The 21,604-nt window shown below is 41.2% G+C and overlaps 1 protein-coding gene across 1 annotated transcript in view; it reads right to left on the bottom strand.

Moving 5' to 3' along the window:
* Positions 1–21,604, bottom strand: part of LOC105853282 — a 100,094-nt gene that overhangs the window by 63,108 nt on the left and 15,382 nt on the right. Inside the window, exons 3-4 of the mRNA XM_012721244.1 lie at positions 16,459–16,517; positions 13,339–13,489 (exon numbers count right to left, since the gene is read on the bottom strand). Of these exons, the coding sequence (XP_012576698.1) occupies positions 13,339–13,489; positions 16,459–16,517 (210 nt within the window). The remainder of the gene's footprint in view (positions 1–13,338; positions 13,490–16,458; positions 16,518–21,604) is intronic.

Below are 21,604 nucleotides of genomic sequence, written 5' to 3'. Positions count from 1 at the left end.
CTATCAGGGTGTGTGTATGTGTGTGTAATGCTGCTGTGTGTGTGTAATGCTGCTATCAGGGTGTGTGTGTGTAATGCTGCTATCAGGGTGTGTGTGTGCGTGTGTGTGTGTGTGTGTTTACGTGCGCGCGCCATACCATATGCCCAAGGAGAGGGAGTTCTTCAGTCAGAATTCTACTTTAGCTTCCTTCTCACCAGGTATCCTGTTCCCTGCACGGTTTGCATAAGACTGAGACACACACCTGCCCCTCCTCTTCCTGCCCTGTCCCCGCCCCTGCTGGATCACCTGACAGTTAAACGACAAGCCTACTTACTGCAGAGCAAAAACTGCTCCTGCCAGTTTTTGATCTGTTGAATGATTTGAAAGTCACTCATTCCCCAAAACTACTCAACTTGAGCTCTAGTTCTAGGGACCCCAGAGTCACCAGTCCCATGTAGAGCCACGGTGTCAGAGCTCAGCACAGCCACACAGAGCAAGCTATTTCTACAGCTGAGGTTGAGGCCCAGGATATAAACATTCAAGGAAGGAAAGTGCTCTGCAGAGTCTAAGAGGTTTGATAATAATAATGTGCGCCATCACACTGGACATCACAGATGTAGAACATTTCCCTCATTACAGAAAATTCTGTTGTAAACTGCACAGCTCTGTAGTTTACATTGAGTTCATGTAAAATAATTTTTATATAAACAACTTACTCATTTTTAAAGAATTTTTAATGTGAAGAGAGAAAACTTATATGTAGATATGAATGAAAGCTTCAATTTCTTAATTCATCAGAAAAAAAAATCTACAGAATGTGCCTTCTGCTTTGTGATTCCTCCTTTGAAAGCCTCTGTCCTCCCTTTTTTTTTTTTTAAGATTTATTTATTTATGCATACAGAGCTGGCGTAGAGACCAGTGGTGCACGGGGCAGTGAGAGGATTCACCAGAGACAGAGTGGGAAGCAGAACAGGCCGACTGATGAAGGGAGCAGCAGGCGGGTCAGGAGAGGTCTGCCGTGCCATGTGGATCACCTCAGGGGTGGGATCCAACTCCTGCTGAAGTGGCTTTAGCTTCTCAGTGCTGCGCTTTAACCTGCTGCACCACCAGGGAGGGCCCTGTCTTCCCTCTTTTGATGATAAACTCCTAAGGTCAACTGAGCTAACCTGCTTCTTACTACTTCGAAAAACCTCTTGTTCCCTTCTCTATGCAAATTATCACTATGTATCAGTGAAAATGTAATGTGAAACCTCTCTCTTTCAATGTCTGTTTGCACAACTAGCTTTTCCTCATGGATGGTAACTAGTACTCTCCATCTTTGTATGTCTAAGTACCCAACAACACTGGGCACAGTAGGGCACTTCACAAATTACTAACATGCATGCGTTGGAGACAATGTCTATGAAATTAATTAATGGGTGTAGTTATCACATATAAGATACAGTTCATTTATAAGGCAGGACCTAAACAACTTCAAGAAAAGTAACATAAACAGTGACATTACTGCCCTAAAAAACACACACAGCAGAAGTGTCTTTCCTACAAAAAATTTACTCCAATGAAAATATCTCTTCTCTGAGTGACTACCTGTTTTTTTTTTTTCTAAGCAATGAGAATTTTGGGATTCATTGAGTTCCATCTCTTTTTCCAGATTCAAGCAAATTCAGTCAAGTATACAGAAACTTCAGCCATTATGATAGGAGAAAAAGAGCCCACATTTCTCTGTGTATATTTCCCCTTGGTTTTATCTTTTTATCTAACCCTATTTTTCTTTGTCCTGATACCACTATTTTATAAAGTGAAATGTGCTCTATTTCATGCATTTTTATAAACATCATAAATTCTTTCAGGAAATGGGAAGGTGCAAATAAACAATGAGAGAGTATTACCAAAACTACTTTCTTACATAATTTGGTAAACAGAAATGAAAATTCTGTGGCTATACTGTGCAAACTACCTTCCCTATATTTGTTCACTTCTGGAAACAGGAAATTACAACCTGTTCAATGACCCCAAAGTGGTCATTCCCATTCACAGCCAGTTGATTTCTATTTCAGATGAAGGACACAGAAGTTGCTCAAAAGTGACCACTCCCTCCCTTTGGCAGCCTGGGCACCAGCCCATGGCAGGCAACAGCTGACCTCATGATCAGGCTCCCAGCCCAAGAACACTTGCTCACCACACAAAACAATATGCCTAGTCCCTAAAACACCGATGCATTGTGTCTGAGACAGTTAATTACTAGCTTCAAATTTCAGCATGAGATTATCACAGAGGCCAAAATCTTTCACTTGTTAGAGGTGAAATCCAGACTGATTTACCAACATGATTTATTTACAAACTTGTATTTTCCATTGACTTGATTATGAAAACCAGGAGTTTCTCACAAATATATCATCAGTGTCACTGGACAACCAAAATTACACTGTAAGTGAAAGGGAATCTGATTCAATTTTTAAAGTTCCAATTTAAATATAATTATATTGAAACATGTTCAATAAGGTTATTTAATTCAAAGTCAAGTGTCAAAGAATACACTTGGAATTAGTGCAAACACTAATCAATTACATTATCATTAACAGAATGATCAGTTAGACCAAATGGAATAAAATATAAACATCTAAGGGAAAATAGCATATATAATGTTGAGTGTGTTGCCATCTGAAAAAAAAAAATTAAGATTCCCAAATTTGCCAATGGAATAAACATTAAAACATAGAAAGAAAAGGAATTCACAAAGGTAGATTAAAAGTAAATTCATAACCTCAGACATATAAAATGTGGTTTGTTTTATTTTTTACAAAAGAACAGTAAGAGGGCATAAAGCTATTTCATTGTATTGAAACTTAATACTGGCCCTCTCTGGTGGCGCAGTGGGTTAAAACACAGCACTGAGAATCTAAAGCTGCTTCTGCATGAGTTCAATTCCCGCCTGCCCAGAGGTGACCACATGGTGTGGCAGACCTCTCCTGACCCGCCCGCTGCTCCCCTCAGCAGTGTGCTTCGTCGATCTGCCTGTTCTGTTCCCCGCTCTGTCTCTGGTGAAGCCTCTCACCACCCCTGAGCCTCCGGCCTGTACCCCAGTTCTGTATGCACAAAGAAATAAATCTTTAAAAAAAAAAAAAAAAAGAAACTTAATACTGGCCTATCAAAACACCACCATAGGGGCCCTCCCTGGTGGTGCAGTGGGTTAAAGCACAGCATTAAAAGCTAAAGCCACTTCAGCATGAGTTCAAACCCTGCCCTGAGGTGACCCACATGGCGCAGCAGACCTCTCCTGACCCGCGCGCTGCTCCCTTCAGCAGTGTACTTCATCAGTTGGCCAGTTCTGCTCTCCATTCTGTCTCTGGTGAATCCTCTTACCATCCCTGTACTGTTGGCCTACCCTAGTTCTGTATGCATAAATAAATAAATCTTAAAAAAACCATAGAAAATCAAAAGGCAAATGACAAACTGGAATAATATTTTAGACTACACAATGGATGTTAAGTATTTCCACTGGGCATCCAATGCAATAGTTGCCAATTGCCCAGGTATGTCAATTACCCTGAATGTTATAACAAAACAGTTTCTGAAAACCAGTTTTGCACTCCTTAGCCACTCATCTACTTTGAACGGATCAAAGGGTTGAAGTAGAAAAGGCTAGAAACTGTAGTTGAGAGAAAGCCTTTAGAAAGAGCTGTTGATGTAGTGCAGGTAACAAGCATGAAGTGTTAGTACTTAGTCCTCTCAAAATCTAGAGAGAGATTATTAGGAAAGACTCAAGAAGTTTGGCATGTGCCTCCTGGAGTGGACAGGACATAACAGAATGCACTGGTTTCTGACTCAATTCTGAATAAAAATAAATGCCCAGAAGCAAGAGACAGGCTGAAGCGAACATGCAAGGAAACTAGAGAATTACATTTGGGAAATAACTTCTCTCCCCCAGATCACAGTACATTATCCAGGGAGCAGAAGTGCATTGAGCAGCGTGATTACCACTGAGGGCTCATATTTAAAGGGATCAAGTACAAAGCATTAGGGTGCAGAACTGCCCTGTTGAAGTCCTGGAAACTGGAGTCCACTGTGGTAAGTGTGCTGTTGAGACCCTGTTTTCTCTAGGGCTTATGCCGATACAGCAAGGGAAACTGAGAGGCCACACAATAATTTTCACGGCACTTGGATGTACAGGGCAACATAAGAAGGAATCCAGCCTTGTAGTGACAAGTACCAGATGGGTTTGACCCTAACTTTAGGAGCAAGGGTAAATGAAAAGTAAGCCACTTCTGGGACTTGCATTCTTCTAAGTGGCCAAGAAAATGTCAAGCACTAAAATTGCTTATTACGCCATGTTATGCCAGGAGAGTAGTGCCCCTAGTGGCCGAGCAGAGCAAAACAAAAACACCTTCTGGAAGAATGTAAAATCATCTGGGCCTCATGTTTTTCCCACAAGTAAATTTTTTAAACAATATTCCACAGATAATCAAAGAAAACAGGGGTTACATGTAGATGAATGCACAAAAATCCACGCAAAGAAGAGACAATAGAAAGAGACTAATGGGACTCCAAGTGACACAACAGAGACTATAAAACAAGTATGATTGTTATGTTCAGAAATAAAATCTTGGAATGGACCTATATACTTTAAAAATAGAAGATTTGATAGAGGAAAAAATTCTGGAAAAGAAAGGGAAAACTTAGAAACTCAGTGGGGAGGAAAATGCACAATATCTGTGTATTTAATATTCAAATGAAATATTGTATAATATTGCAAAGTCAACCAATGTGATTTAACATATTAACAGAATAAAGGAGAAAATTTGTACCATTTTACTAGTTGCATGAAAAAGATATGATAGAATGTAATACCATTTTCCAATAATCAGGCCATCCCTGGTTGAGCAATGGATTAAAGCACAGCACTAAGAAGCTACTGCAGTCACTACAGTACAAGTTCTATCCCCAGCCAGGGAGGTGACCCACATGGCTTGGCAGACCTCTCCTGACCCGCCTGCTGCTCCCTCAGCAGTTTATTTCAGTCAGTCCTCCTGTTCTTCTCTCTACTCTGTCCCTTGTGAATCCTTTCACCCCCCTCCCACACACACACTTCTGGCCTATACCCCCATTCTGTATGCATAAGTAAATCAATCTTTAAAAAAATTTTCATCAAACTAAGAGTAGATTTTGTCAATATGGTAAATGTCAATCTATTAAAAACCAGCAACCAAAAACATATTTTAGAGAGAAATTATATTAAATGGTATTCTGTGATGACTGGGAAAAAAGGCAAGGATGACTTTCTCTCACCAATTCTTTTCAGTGCTGTCCTGAAGATCCTAGCCATTACACGAAGACAAGAAGACAAGTAAAAAGATTAGATAGTACTATAAATTTGTCTCTACATTAGGTAACATTATTATTTATATCCTCAGAAGTCTAGAAGCAAATATTAAATATAAGAAGTTTACAAGGTAACAAAGAAAAATAGTGTTATGTATTATACTAACAGTAAGCATTAGAAAAATAAAATTTATGAGAACAATTCCACTTATGATTGCATAGGGATACAGAAAACACTTAGGAATAAATTTAACAGAAGATATGCAAGCCTCTATAAGAAATGCCTAAGCATAGGTAAGAGTTTAAGAAACAGACCATATTTATGATATTAGAAAAGTATACTGATTAATGAAACAGAATAGAGTATGTAAACAGCTCCACACATATGGTCAGTTGACTTTTGATAAAGTTATTAAGACTATTCAGTAGGGAATGGATAATCTTTTTCAATAAACAGTGCTCAAAGAACTGGATATGGGGGAAAATAAATATCACAAAAAATTAACTCAGAAAGAATGAATAACCTAAATGTAAAAGCTAAAACTAAAAATTCTCTAAGAAAACAGAAAATTTTTGTGAACTAGTAATAGGTGACAATTTCTTAAAGTACAAAAGCTTATACTACAGAAAAAAATTGCTAAAATGGATATTATCAAAATGACAAGTTTTACTCTTTCAATGACAGCATTAAGAAGACAAGGAGTCAGACAGAGAGCATTCAATGGAAGAATTTGATAAAGAATTTGTATTCAGAATGCATAAAGTATAAACAAATGTATGAACTCATAATTTAATAAGAAAAATGACTCAAAGAAAGGCAAATTATTTGAATAAGTATTTTATAAAAGAAGATATACAAATGGCCAAAAGTACATAAAATGTGTTCAATATGGTAAATCATCAGAGGAGTGAAAATCATATATCCAATGAAGTGTCAATATGTACACATCAAAACGATCACAGATAAAAAGATTGGCTACCAAGTTTTGGAGAGGATATAGATCAACTAGAAGTCTTTTACACTGATAGAAGGAGTGGAAAATTATACAAGCATTCTGAAAACTATTTGACAGGTTTTTTTTAGTGTTATTTTTTTTTTTAAAGATTTATTTGTGCATACAGAACTGGGGTACAGGCCAGAGGCTCAGGAGCGGTGAGAGGCTTCACCAGAGACAGAGTGGGGAGCAGAACAGGCAGATCAACGAAGTACACTGCTGAGGGGAGCAGCGGGCGGGTCAGGAGAGGTCTGCAGCGCCATGTGGTCGCCTCCGGGGCAGGCGGGAATCGAACTCATGCGGAAGTGGCTTTAGCTTCTCAGTGCTGTGCTTTAACCCACTGCGCCACCAGGGAGGGCCTTTAGTGTTAATTTTTACATGTAGTAGACAAGCTAGCCATTCTTCACAAGGTTATTTATCCAAGACATATAAAAACATCTATGCACACAAAGACTTGTAATGAATGTTCATTACAACATTATTTGAAATCATCAAAACCTCTAAATGCCCATTCACAAGTGAACAGATAACCAGAATGAGGTACATTCATACTATGTAATACTACTCAGCAATGAAAAGTGATAAATTACTGATATATGCAACAATATGGATAACTCTTAAAATTATCATGAATTCAAGAAACCAGATCCAAAAAAATAAGCAAATACTATAATATCCTATTTCTATAGCATATTAATTAGTCTATAGTAACAAAAATCATCCCAGACCTGGGATGGTATAGACTGCATTAGAGCACAGGAAGTTTTAGGGAAGTAATAAAAACAGTCCATATTTCATTATGATGAATATAACTATCAAAAGTCATCAAAATATACATTTCAAATAGGTACAGATTGATTGTGTGACTTCAATTTAAAAAATCAGTAAAAGGAATGCATATTATGTGCATAAATGTATTTATGTGTAAAACATATTTGTACATAATCTGTGTACACGGCCATGCAGTTACAATTTCATGGAACATGAAATTGTAAACATTGCATGTTTTCTTGAACATTACTGTGTATCTAGCAGATATCCCCATTATTTTTTCAATTCTTCCTATGAGAAAGTATATAAACCAGATATAGTAAACAAGGCTTTAGATAGAGGATTTTAGGTATGAATATAGTTTATTTTAAATCAACATCATTTTTAGAAAAAATGAAGTTAATCTGCAGGGTTTTTCTTCCTACTGTTAGATAGTTTGACTCTATTAAATCATTGTTATTATCCAATTTGTTACAGCACTAGAAAGCATTCATTATCTATGGTTTGAATTATAATCATTTTAAAAAGCAGTCAGGGCATTTGTACTACACAATAAAGTCAGTGAAATGTTAAACTTATGGAGAAAATATCCTCATATTGTTTTTAAAGCAAACTGCTGAGGAAATTAAAACTGTTCATCTTTTAAGAAATGCAAAATCTCAACTCCTAAAATGGACTATTAGTAATTAGAAAGCAGGGATGCATTTGGGAGGAGAAAGCCCTCTGGGAGAGTTTCCTTGGCTACTTGCCATAATTGGCTTTCCACACAGAGCATTATTTACCAGAGTCACCTGGAGGGCTTGTGGAATCGCCAACTGCTGGACCCAAACCCCCCCACCACCCAACCTCACCATGCAGTTTCCCACACAGGCCTGGGGTCCAAGAGTTTGCATTTCCAACAAACTCCCAGGGCAGGGCTGATACCACTAGTTTGTGGATCCCCCTTTGAGAATGGACTTGTCATAGAGGAAGGGTAGGAAAAGTAGAATTGTCCGATGATTAAAAAAAAAACTTGGACACGAGAATTGGGGGAAGGTATAGCTTCATCAATGCAAGCTACTCGCAAATCACTAAAAGTGGTATTTGGGGAAAATCCAAGACTGAAGCTGGGTGGTGTAGACGTGATAGAGATAGGAGAAAAGTGAATTGCATGTGGGAGAATGGGTCAAAGGATCAGAAACAGTCTTGGAAAGCAAGGAACAAGAAATAATGATTAGGTAGAAACCAGAACGATGCAAAGGGAGAGGGGCCCCAACTTAGGGGAATGCCCTTTTCCATGGCCAAGAGGACTCTGAGCCTTGTATCAAAGGGCAACTCAACCCTTAATTTCACCCTTTTGTAAAAGATCCAAATTCTTAAAGACCCAAATTCACAATGAATTGTCCCACCTACACTTGGCACATTGTCTTTTGTCTGCTTTGTAGTTCCCATCCCTGCAACCAATCAGAAAATCTGTGCATGACAAGAAACCATCACCCCCTACTCCTTAGTTGGGAGCCAGCAGCTGAAGAATTAACAAAACAAAAAGTCCCACTGCTTGACTGATTGGATGCTAGTATAATAAATTATCAACAAGTTGTTTTTATTACTTGTTTTTCTTAATCACAGTGGACTCAAAGCATAACTCCTGGGCCAGCAGCATCAACACGTCCTAAGGCTAGTAAGAAATTCACAAAGTCTGGCTCTCCCTGGTGGTGCAGCAGGTTAAAGCTCACCGTTATGAAGCTCTGAAGCCACTGCAGCACGAGCTCAATCCCCCACCAGGAGCTGACCTACATGGTGTGGCAGACCTCTCCTGACCCACCTGCTGCTCCCCTCAGCAGTGTACTTTGTCGATCTGCCTATTCTGCATCCCACTCTGTCTCTGGTGAATGCTCTCACTGGTCACACCTCTGGCCTGTACCCCAGTTCTGTAAGCATAAATAAATAAATCTTTAAAAAAAAAAAGAAATTCACAATGTCAGATCCAGATCGCCAGGTTGAAAAGAGTGGTTACCCGCCTTTTAACAAGTCTTCCAGATGATTCAGATGCCTGCTTAAGTTTAAGAACCACAGTTTCCTAATCCCAAAGCAAGTTCAGAGCAGTGGATAAGCTTAAGAGTATTTTAAGTGATGAAAATAATTATCAAAAATTTGTAATGATTATAAATTTTAACTAATTAAAAATTTTTAAAAATAAAATAAAAACTGATGTGAAGAGCCACAGCCAGTGTTGTGCTTAGTCAACAAAAGAAGGTTTGTGGGGGCACCCTGCATTTTCTCCTTTAGTGCCATGAGGTGAATCAAGAGTCCCTGCAGAGAAGCACAACTATTTTGGGTAGAGAGCTTCCCTGTGGGGCCACATAGAGAAGGCTGTGATACTCTCAACAGAGTGATGTTCTCAACAACAAGCTTCCCCAAAACACAAAGTCTCCTAGGCTGTTACTCAATAGAAACTAGTGATGGCCGCAGGCCAGCAGATTCTCCCCAGGGAACTCTGCCAGGCTGGGAGAAGAGCAGCTCTTGAAGGTCTGAACTTAAACTACAGACAGAAGAACTAGAAAGCCTCAGCTACTCCATAAACACCTTCTCCTCACTGAGCCCTGGAGACCCCAGCCTGTGGCAGCTTCACACACCCAAAAGCTCAGGGGGATATTATTTACTCCTGAATTTTTTCCCCTATCAATTTAGTAAATGTGAAGATCTTACAGCAAAACCCCAAAGGGAAATGGGGCAGCCTGGTGTGAGTCCTCCCATGTACACTTTGAAAAAAACTCAGAACAAGACTGACCCAAGTACAGGCTGTTGGGAGTGGCCAAATGCGGAGATTTACTGAGGGACTGGATAAGGGCAATAATAAATCAGGCCTTGCATCCAAAGGTGATAAGGTGGTAATAAATTGGGCCTTGCATCTAATTAACTGGTCCTTGCGTAGGGATGGGACTAGATGAAGGTGATAACGAACTGGGCCTTACATCAAGGACACAGCGATGAGTCACCCCTTTGAAATCTGATGAGTCACCCCTTTGAAATCTGAGCTTAGGACCTATATAAGAGACCCTTCCCCCTTATTGAGTGGGCAGTAGCTGTGGACCCCACTCTAGGGGCTCCGTCTCAGCTGCTGTCCCGGAGCAATAAACTCTGTTTGCTCAGCCTTTCTGCTTCCTGCCTTCCTTTCTTGCAGCCAGTGACAGAAGTTGGGACAAAACATAGGCACACGGCCCTCCCTGGTGGCGCAGCGGGTTAAAGCACAGCACTGAGAATCTGAAGCCACTTCCGCATGAGTTCGATTCCCGCCTGCCGCCTGCCCCGGAGGAGACCACATGGCGAGCCAGACCTCTCCTGACCCGCCCGCTGCTCCCCTCAGCAGTGTACTTCGTCAATCTGCCTGTTCTGCTCCCCACTCTGTCTCTGGTGAATGCTCTCACTGGTCACACCTCTGGCCTGTACCCCAGTTCTGTAAGAATAAATAAATAAATCTTTAAAAAAAAAAAAAAAAAAAAACATAGGCACACATAGAAAAGTTAATGAAAGGTGTATTTCCAAGAAAAATGGAGAGAGGAGAACCCAGAGATGGAGCTCTATAGAGATTTGTTGGTTAATACATCCTACCAGTAACGCTGGCTGAGCTGGGATCCCAGTGGAAGCTGAAGGCAGGCTAAAACCAAGTTCCCTCAGGCTCACGTGTCCTTCCTTTTGCTATCAAGCCTGACTCTTAACTCCACCCTTTGCTCCCAGCAATTCTCTTCCAAGGGTTACTGCAAGGCCAAGGCATGATGGGAGTTGTAGTCTGAGGTGAGGGATCTCTGGCTTGCAGGTGGGGGTGGAGCTCGGTCAGGGTTTACTGTTCCCCCAACAAAGATACAACTGTAATTAGAGGAGTGGACTTAGCAGCCATTAGCAGAACAAAGGTCTCCAGAAGAATTAAGTGCTCTTACTATTTGTTGCCACCCTCCATTTAAACATTTGTCCCTCCTTGTGTTGAAGCCCATTACATCTAAATCATAATCCTAAAATGACCTCTAATTAAGGTGAGCCATAAATAATTAAGAAGTTTACGTTTATTACTTACTCGACAAAATGAACATTTAAATGTGCGGGCTCAGTATTCACATTTGAGGCTGCAGTAGCAAATATAGTAAATGTGCAACATTAAAATTCTGGCCTGGGACCAGTAGTTATATGTTTCTCTGGTCACAAAATTTACATAATTACCTGAGAGAAAGCAAACAGAATGCAGTAATATTTTGGCTTTATTTGATTTGACGCTCATTTTTTCCCATTGGTTTTTCAAGCAAGTTCAAACATTAAAAAAGCACTAATGAAGTCCCTATATCTCAGGCCCAGAAGTGAAAAGATCACAGTATTCTCCCTCCACAGAAATTGCCCAGGAAGAAAAGGAACCACATAGTCTGCTTTTAGAATAAGCTGACAGATATTTTCTTTAAAAGTTTTAAGGCGTGGGCCCTCCCTGGTGGTTCAACAGGTTAAAGTGCAGCACTGCAAAGCTATCAACTGCCTCTGTACAAGCTCGATCCCTGGCCAGGGAGCTGATCCACATGGTGCAGCTGACCTCTCCTATCTCCCCACTGCTCCCCTCAGCAGTGTACTTCATCAGTCTGCCTGTTCTGCTCCCTATTCTGCCGCTAGTGAATCCTCTTACGGCCCCTGCACCTCTGGCCTATACCCCAGTTCTGCATGCATAAGTAAATAAATCCTTTTTTAAAAAAAGTTTTAAGGAGACTTTAAATAGTAAATGTGTTTGGTTTAGTGGGTCCTATTGTCTTTGTCTCAATGGCTCCACTCTGTCCCTGGGGCAAGAAAGTAGTCATAGACAATAGGCATACAAATAGCAAGGCTGCATTCCAATGACATTTTATTTACAAAAACAGGCAGCTTTCAAATTTGACCACTGGCTCAAAATTCGGGCACCTCTGGTTTGGGAAACCCTATGATTTCCTGCTGCCTATGAAGACACTGAAAACAAACACCCAGGATAAAATGGTCAAAAAAGCCAAGTGACCCAAAGTAGAAATCTTCATGACTCCCGTCTCTTGTTAAAAAATCACCCCTGCCTCTGAAAAACAGAATTCATCTGCTGGGATTCATCCTCCATATATTATAGAATCCTGTTTTGCTAATGATGGAATGAAGCCACATGTTGGGGAAGGCAAGGTAGTCACAAAAATACTTGCATTTCCTACTCCACCACATAAAAAGAGGTAGCCAATGAAATATAAAAAGTCATTAGATGGATTATAAAAAGAAAAGATCTTTAAATAGAGTTAACTCAAAGAGTAGCTATCCTTTCACTTGTCCCTAACTGTTTCTTTCAGAAGCAAAAAAAGACATGCTGGTTTGACCTACAACAACCATCTGATAAGCATAAAGTGATCAAGATTGAAGTTATGACCTGAGAATGAGAGAACAAAAATAGAGAAGGAATATGGCCCTTGATGGTATCACCACACATTGCATCAATCTGGCAATGTGCCCATAGGTTTCACATCATGTGTTGAAAAAAAGTTGAAAGCTACTGTTGTTTCAGATCGCTGTAGGCCTGCAGTCAAATGTAATCCCTAACACACACAGGCCTCTTTGCTTTCTCCTTGCTATTCTGCCTCTTCAAAATGCCGTCTCCTGCTACTTCCCATTTCTCCATTTTTCCAAGTGTTGTTCATTCTTCAGATGACACAAATGCTACCTCCTCCTTCCACAGCTATCCAATACTTTGCTTTTCTCTGTGTATTATCAGTACTGAAAGTCAACAACAGGCTCTGCTGTGCACTCGCCATGAGGCGATAAGCACGTTTTTTTAAGCTCTTCAACACTGACTTCCTGCATCTGCAAGATGGAGACGTAGAAAGCTCTGATTTATATTGTTGCTGTGAGAAATGTATAGATAAAGGACATGAAAGACTATAATGCCTGCACATAGAAAGTAGTCAATAAGTGATTAGAACCATCATTATTATTGTTGTTTCCATGATTAGTTGTGTCTCAATTAGTAGGTTATTGAGTTCTCTCCCTGACCACAGTTGTACATTTTGGGTGGGACAATGTCTCATCTTCCTGTAAGCCCCAGAGCACCTAACTTACCAGCTAGATCAGTGGAGAAACAAGAGAATAAATGGTAGTACTGAACTAACTAACAACAAATGGCAGGAAAGGATAATGCACTTTGCAAGGGCATCCTTTGTACAGTGGAAAAGTAGAAAGCAAACTCAAAGTCATATGTAGACATTTTCTTCCCAGTTATGGGCCATTCATTTCAAATAGTGTTTTTTCTGCTTACAGAGGCTTTCATCATTTGCAAGCCAGTAGAAGTGGTGACACACTTGTGCTACCCGAGCAAGCTCCTTGTGTGACAGAAGGGAAAATATACAAATCCATATTTCATCAGGCAGGAGTAACCACTGGGAGAAATCAGCATCTCTCTTTTGCTCCTGGAATGGAACAAAAGACAATGAATGACCTAAAGGTTAGTACAGAGATGATCACACATCTTCAAAAAAAAAACAAAACCCAAATACAGTGCACCGAACACATATTATCATAGACATCTGGTATCACTTTTCTTTCTTTCAATCACCTCAGCCCAGTTCATCCACAAGACAAAATCCACCACTCAAAGTTTAGAAATTAAAATGAAAGTATTAACAGAGAAACCTAATAGACATTTAGCCCCTCTGACTTCACTGCTGTGCAGTCCCTTTAACCTTGGCTAACCACACTCAGGCTTCTACGTTGGTCTCTGACATAGAGACTAAGAGAACCTAAACATGTTTCTGTAGTTCCCCGATCAATGCAGGCCCAACCCATGGCTAGCCCACATTAGTGTTTACAGCCTTAAGAGCTGGTGCTGGGACGAGTCAGCTTGAACTGGACAAAGCATCTTTGTCATCAGCCTTCTTGTCCTTTCCATGGGTGCACACCAGTTTCTTAGGAAATAAAGGTGACTATTAAGGTTGGACAAAAACCCACTTCTTAAATAAGATTTCCTCAGTGTGGAGGTCCTCGTAACATGACAAAGGACTAGGTTTCCACCTGGAATATCTAGTCCTTACCCAGGTATTTGCTCAAAAGTTATAATCCCAACTACAGTGTGATGCCTCCTGCCTTTCAACAAAATCTAAGAATTTTATTTTAGGTGCTATTTTTGCTCACACTGTAATTGCATACATTCTATGGATAAGACAAACATGGTAAACTTGTGTCGATTCTTAATACTGAGAATTCTGACTTCTACTCTAGAATACTTCCCACATGTTTGTGTAGCAAAAATGTAACATGGCTCTTTTAGACCTTGTCCCTGTGTATCATAATCAATGAAACAGCAGCCTAACCATCAAAAGTAATTTAAGAAACAATTCAAATGTTTACTGGAGTCTTTTTTAAAATATAAAACAATTCCAATAAAATTCCTGCTTATTTTTCTTCCAAACCTCTTTGGCATGGGCCATGCTACACATGTTGGTTGACAAGGCCCAGGCTGGGGGAGTTTCCTGAAAAGTCAGGCACTCCACAGCTGGTTCTCGCTACTTCCTTTCATTTTGTTTATAGCCATCATTGCAATTCTTGGAATATTGTATGGGTTACAAAATTGACAAAAAAAAAAAATTCTGATATTAATGCCCTCTTTGGTACAATATATTCTTGTAAAATGAGTTCAGAAAATCTTGATGCAGATGATAATAATACAAAATCTAATATTTCTCAATGTCCTCTGTTTTGTGACTTATCCATCATAAATAAAGCTGAGTTCTTTAACAAACTAGCCTTGAAAGAACTATTGGAACCAAGCCCAGTAAAAGTTCCCACTGAGGTTTTGCTTTAAGATATAATTGCTTAGGCAAAACAAGTGGAACAAGGGATGTATACACTTCAGCAGATTAAATGCCGAAAACATCATTAGAGCCCAAATGTCATTAGAATCTGAAGACCTAATAAATGACCTTTTGTTAGTCAGTCTTAAACAAGATATGCCCTAGACACATCATTGCTTTAGCTGTCATGTCAAATAACCACAGAGTAAGCTTTGTCTAGCACCTTTCGTTTCCTTGAAATTGTAGCCATGCATGAAAATAAACAGGGGGGTCATCATGGCCTAAAACACTTTGCAGCTTTGCAACTCATAATCTATTACAATTGTATGCACCCTGACCTGACATGCTTTGTAGCTTTGTAGTCTATTATAATTGTGTAACTACTACTTTAAGACTCTTGAAAAATTAACCTACAAAATACCAGGAAGTGCAAAATATATAAAGACCTTCTGAGAGGTTTTCTCAGGAGACGCTTGCCACCTGATCGAGTGCCTGTGTCTCCTCAATCGTCTCCGTCCTTCCCTGCATGTACCTTACCTTAGCTGAAGTGGCCTTCAGCACCTCTTCACATCCTGCTGTGGTCCCCTTATACTTCTTGCTCTAAGTTCCCCCCAAAATGTTCTCCCAGTCCCTTGCCTTTCTTGGTTGATTATTTTCTCCTTTCACTGATTTATAGTTTATCTCTTTCCAACCTAAAATACCAGTGGCCAAATTTGGCTATGTCCAATTCTGCAACAATTTTCCCGCAATATTCAAGTCATCAATCTAAGTTCCTAGGATTCAAAAAGCCATTAAGTGCTGCAGTTAATAGTTGTATATGTCCTCTGTTCACCATGTTAAATGAGGTAGTAAGCCCCATGGAAAACACACTTTTGAGAACCGCGTAAAGAGCACAGTGTATATTATTAAATGAATAAGGTATGTTCAAATATATTTGTAAATCATAAAAGTGAATTGTAAATCATGAATTCTAATAAATTGATGCATGTCTATCATATGCATTTACACATGCTAAAAGAACAGCACCTGTTCTTTGATCAGCTTACCTTTCATTTATGTAATAATCAGGGCTTCGCGGATTCAGGTTGACACTCTCAGTCTTTCATTTGACTGGTGATTACTGATTTTACAACACTCAATATTTTTACTCTGTGAATGCTGCACATTTTATCTTGTTTCTTAGTGACAACAACTTTGCATACTAGGGGGCAAAAGGTGCCTAAATAAGAGAAGAGAAGAGGAACACCTGGAAAAGGCCAGGCTGTTTGCCAAGGTTCCCACATGCCTTATATCACTTAATATACATAATTACCAATGATCTACTTTAAAGCATTTTCACTCCAAGTGCCACAATTCTAAGAAAGTGGTGCTTGTTGGGGGAAAAACTCTGAAATCCTCACCTGGCTTTAGGGAAAACCATAATTGAACTGGAGTTCATCAATTCTCCCATCCACCATGTGGCATGCCCATCTAATCTCCAAATGCCCTTCCTACTGATGCAAGGTTTTCCCTGCTTGGAAACACTGGGATTGTTCAAATTTAAATGGGATTAGCATGTTGACTGCTCACACAGTGCATAGGCTGGTTACCTTATTTTCTCTTTCTTCATCTTGAAACTCATTCTTGCTGAAGAATTTTTCAACAGATCCTAGAAGAAATTTAACACATGAAACCCATCAAAGAAAATGAAATAGCAACCTATCCTTCTAGTCTAATGAGCACAATAACCCCAGCAACATCAAGGAGATTGTACGTAACCACACTTAATTTAGAGAAAGGATGGTCTAGTATTGGAAGTTATTATGTGTCTGTGTGCTTTAAACGTTCAATCATCAGGAAAACTAATTTGCTAACCAAGGCTCCAGAAAAGAAGAGGATAGAGGGGGTGAATATTTTCTATTCCGAGTGATGAACTGACAGGTACCAATTATAATCCCCAGCAGAAATATCCCCTCCCACCTCACAGCTGCCCCTTTACTACACTAAGACTAAATCAAGTATCAAATGATGCGAATAAGAAAGCCACCAAGTGGACTCCCACATTTCACCTGAACATTGGTATGGCACAACTGGGTCACAATTTTCAGCCATCCATTTTATTAAACATTTGGAATCTATGAAAAAGAAGCTTCACATGAAGGAGAGAAGGAACCATGGCTTACTTGAAAGCATTTGTTCTGTGTGGCTGGCAGGTGGACATGAACTTGAAGGAGATGGGTAAGAGTAAGGTAAATGAAGCTATCAGGGTTTTTCCACCGCTAGCATCATGGTTGACTCCTATGGTCTTACACACGTGCCTGAGGATGGCACCTGGAGTATGGCGTGGGCAGGTGAGAGTGGGTGGGTGCCCCTGAGCTGAGACTGAGCATTTAAGTGCCACAGCAAGAGGACAGGAGAGGAGAAAGGATGGTGCAGCAGCGAGCAGTAGCAACCAGCAAAGAGACCAGGAGAGAATGCCAGAGAGCCCAGAAAGACTAAAAATTTGCCAGCATCAAGGAGGCCTGCTGGACCCCCTGTCTGTCCGGCACCTGGTTGCCTCACTAAACATGGTGTAGAAGGATCATTAAAAGCCTGGAGAAAGCCACTGAGGCCTCCAGGACTCCTCTTTTCCCCATATGCCCAGATCATAGAAAAATTGTTCTGTGCCTTCCTGGCACTATAGGGAGACTACACATAGGAGGAACAGGTTGGGGTGGGGAGGCACAGGAGTTCAGACACACGTTTGAGTGGACATGGCTAGGAAAGGATTAACATCAGGCCTCCTTTGCTCTGGCCCCTCAAAGCTCCCTCAGAAACAAGAGTTAAGACAAAGGGAGAGTATCGTTCACGCTCTGCTGAGTGACTCTGCACCTGGGTTGGTGAGGAAGCCAGGTCTGCTCCACCTGGATGATACAAACATGGAGAGAGAGAGAAGAGAGGGCCTCTAGGTGTCCCTGGAGCCCACAGGTCTTGCCTCGCCCATGTCCGAGGCAGCCTCATACACCTCACGCAGGAGACAGAGTAAAGAAGCTGCTCCTTGACTTGCTGCTGGCCTCTTGAGAAGATGAAGCCAACTTTTGGATGATTTCACTTATATGTGGAATATAAGAAAACCAAAAAAGATTCTGATAAAGACAAACCTTGAAAGGTGGCATGGATGTGAGTCACCCAGGAGTGGGGGGAGGGGGACGGCAGTGAGGGATGGGTGAAAACAGTGAGGGAAAGAGCACCAGGGAATATGGTGATGGACCACAGGTGCTCTGGTGGTGGGAGAATTAAGGTGACCGTGCCTGAGAGGAGAGATTATATATTGTCCTAAAATTAAATTTAAAAAAAAAATTAAATAAAGCTGTGCCCACGACACCTCCCACTTTCTATATCTTTTTTAATCTTTCTATAAAGTTCTCTAAATAGAGACTTAAAACCATTTTGTGAATCAGTGCCACCCGGAATCCATAACCACAGCTGTAGCAGTGCCTAACAAAGCTGGCATTTCATCTCCTGACTCCTGTACCTCATAATTGGTAAGGGAAGACGTGTTAGTTACTGCCTCCCTGAATATCTACCATCCCAGTGGTGATATGTGCAAATCAGTCTTTATAGCAAGAAGATAGCAGCAGGAATGGAGATGCAACCATCAGACCTATGAAATCTTTAATCAACTTGGAATGACAAAAACAGAAAATGATCCTGTGCTGCTTCTTTAACGAAGGGTCCCTAAACAGGAAGAGAGAGCAGATTCTTGTGACAGTTGTCACAGCGCAACTCAAAAGCACAGTCCCATCCACGCCTGGAAGACTCTGCTCTTCCCAGGAAAGAGCAGTTACTGGTCACAGGAGGGCCTTGACGTCCTCTCTAAGCACCTCCTCCTTCACCACCTAAACACAGCCCATGAGAGACCTGAGAGACCCTGAGTCCATCGTCAGCACCCAGAGTTGCTGGGACTGTACCTGGGATTGACCCTCCCTCCTGGAGAGGGGAGAAGAGAAACAGAAATGGGAACACAGTATGTGAGATGATGTGGGAGGCATTACATGGTCATTCTAGAATAAGGAAATTTGAGAGGGAATTTTCAAAAGCTGACATGGACCTCTGTTCCCTTTCTTCACCCCTTGCTTATCAGCAATTCCTGGTTTTTAAATTTTAATTGGGTTTGGCATGCAGAAAACACTATTTAAACGACTGTTCTCCATTTCTGTCCATCTGACAGATTTGACCACTTGGCACAGTAATGACTTGGCCACCTACCAACATCATAAGCACTGGAATAAATCCCTGCGGAGTTTCTCTCTTCTGCTTCAGCTGAGCTCGGTCTTGAAAAACTGTGAAATCTGTGGTAATAAAAGCACAGAGCGAAACAATTTAGCTGTGTGATGGTGCCATTGCTTTGCACTTGCATATCAGAGAGAGAAATAACTGTCTGGGGGAAGTTCATGCATATAGCTCTGAAATGTCATCACAATTACACCAGGCTCACAAAGTCTCTTGCTGGTTTGCGAGATGCCCATGGAATAAAATAACTTCTTGGACCATTTTACTCACTAGAGTTAGGTAACCACAGCTCACCATTCCTTTAATAATGTTTTCCCCGTTAAATTACCCATAGATCTATAATTTAGAAGAAAGGAGTTACCTGAAATCTATGACCACTTAGCACTTGTGATTGAAAGGAACAAACAACTTGCTCCACAACTTAGATAAACAAACTCCACAGACCTTACCCCTTTCTCTCTACGGTCTAAAAAATGCAATGTCAACATTTCTGCTCTTTCTATTTTATTGTGCATAAGGAAACCTCTTTCCTTATGCATAATTCACTGCCTTTTACTTCCACGCTCTGCATGTTCTTACACACAGATGAACCCCCATGCCAGCTGCCTCAATGGCAAGCCCCCAAGAGTGGCCCCATTTATTCACCCACTGAGGAGCCACATGGTGATAAGGACAGAAATTACTGGAGCTCAGGTTCCTCCCAGGCTTTACCACCCACCTTTCAGCTCTGTCCAACAGCTCAGAAAAATGAGCTCACTTAATGGGTCTGGAAAGCACAGCGGCGTTCCCTCTCCACGCCACCCGCAGAACACGCTTCAGTGACATGTGCTTGGGGCATTGCTGCCTCCCAGGCCAGAAGAGCAGAGAAATGGAAGCCAAGAGTGTTGAGAAAATGCAGAAGTAATTTCATGTTCCCATAATCTTAAAATTTACAAATAGAAGGGGGAAAGAGATAAAATCTAGAGAAAACACTTACTGCAGAGATAAGTCAAAACCTTGAGAATAAAGACAATGAAAGCTGCAAGTAGGAAGCTCACAAAATCCCCTCTGCGTATAAAGAACAAGACAACATGTTGCATACGTGCAACAACTGTTATAAGCACCCAGTGTTTTCATCTCAAACTACTTGATTATGATTTGCCTAAATATTTCCAAGCCTTCACCAGCAAAGGTAAAATGTTTGGCGGAATTTTAGGTGAGGAAACAAACTGGAATTGGATGTGGAAAGTAGAGAGTAAGTCTTTTTCCATCCTCGATTTTGGAGGCACATGATGGAACAATAATGAATAAAAGGATTGAAAAGACATTAAGGCAAAGTTAGCTTATTTTCCTGCAGAAACCTGCCATAAAGAGATACAGTTTTCACATAAGGTTGTGTATCTGCAGCTGCTGAGTTGCCCACACTGTGGCAGGCTGTCTGTATACCACAGCGTCTGGGCAGCATGCTGAGATAGCATCAACCACTAGAGGACAGGATGAGACTATCGTGTGCAGAGCTGTTGCAGCCCATTCATATTCCAGAGGAGTACAGGCTGCAGGAGAAATGGGGCACAGAAATGTCAGTGAGTGACACAACTGTTGGTGACACGCCAGCACAATGTATTTCTAAATCCTCTTACGGGGAGTTTCCTTTGACATCTAAGTCAGCAAGCAAATGAGGCACTAAGAACAACACCAGTCGCAAGAGCAGCCACAACTGAGAACTCAGAAAATGGAACAAACAACAACAGTTTTTACCCGAACTGAAATCAAGAAGGTAGGGTGTGGATATAGGCAAGAGAGGCCAAGATGCCACTGAGTGGCTGAATCAGGGGACACGGAGGGAAAGGGCCTCTGCTCTTGGAACTTCTGGGAGATGTGAAACAGCCACAGGCTAGTATGTTCCCAGGCAACCCGGTTCCACAAACAGCACATGCAAAGCCACCAGAGGGAGATCTATCAGTCAATACGGACAGACCTCTCCAACATGCATACGTCAGAAGTAGCAGCAAGTTTCGCCCTCCCTGGTGGCACAATGGGTTAGGATGCAGCACTGCAAGCTGGTGGCAGCTGCTTCAGTGCAAGTTCGATCCCCACCCACCCTGGAGGTGACCCACATGGCGTGGCTGACCTCTCCTGTCTCGCCCACTGCTCCCCTCAGCAGTGTACTTCGTCAGTCTGCATGTTCTGCTCCCCATCTGTCTCTGGTGAATCCTCTCACCAACCCTGCACCTCTGGCCTGTACCCCAGTTCTGTATGCATTTAAAAAAAGTAGCAGCCAAGCAGCAACCCTCCAGCCACCTGAGACTGTAGAGGGGCTGCTCTTCACGACCTTCTCCCTTTGCAAAGCAACAGAGGCGGCTCCTTGCAGGCTGCCCGCCTGTGACTACACAGGTGTCTCTTTAAGCAAACCTGCCCCTTTGTGGGGTAGCACCTTCTGCCAACAGTGGCCATAAGCATCCTTGACTTTCCTTCCCTTTTTATAATGAATGTACTCTTTTGGAT

This window comes from Condylura cristata, unplaced genomic scaffold, assembly GCF_000260355.1.
Source record: "Condylura cristata isolate star-nosed mole 26May11 unplaced genomic scaffold, ConCri1.0 scaffold00006, whole genome shotgun sequence".
In the NCBI taxonomy this organism is placed as follows: Eukaryota; Metazoa; Chordata; class Mammalia; order Eulipotyphla; family Talpidae; genus Condylura; species Condylura cristata.
This window is presented reverse-complemented; position numbering and strand designations above follow the sequence as displayed.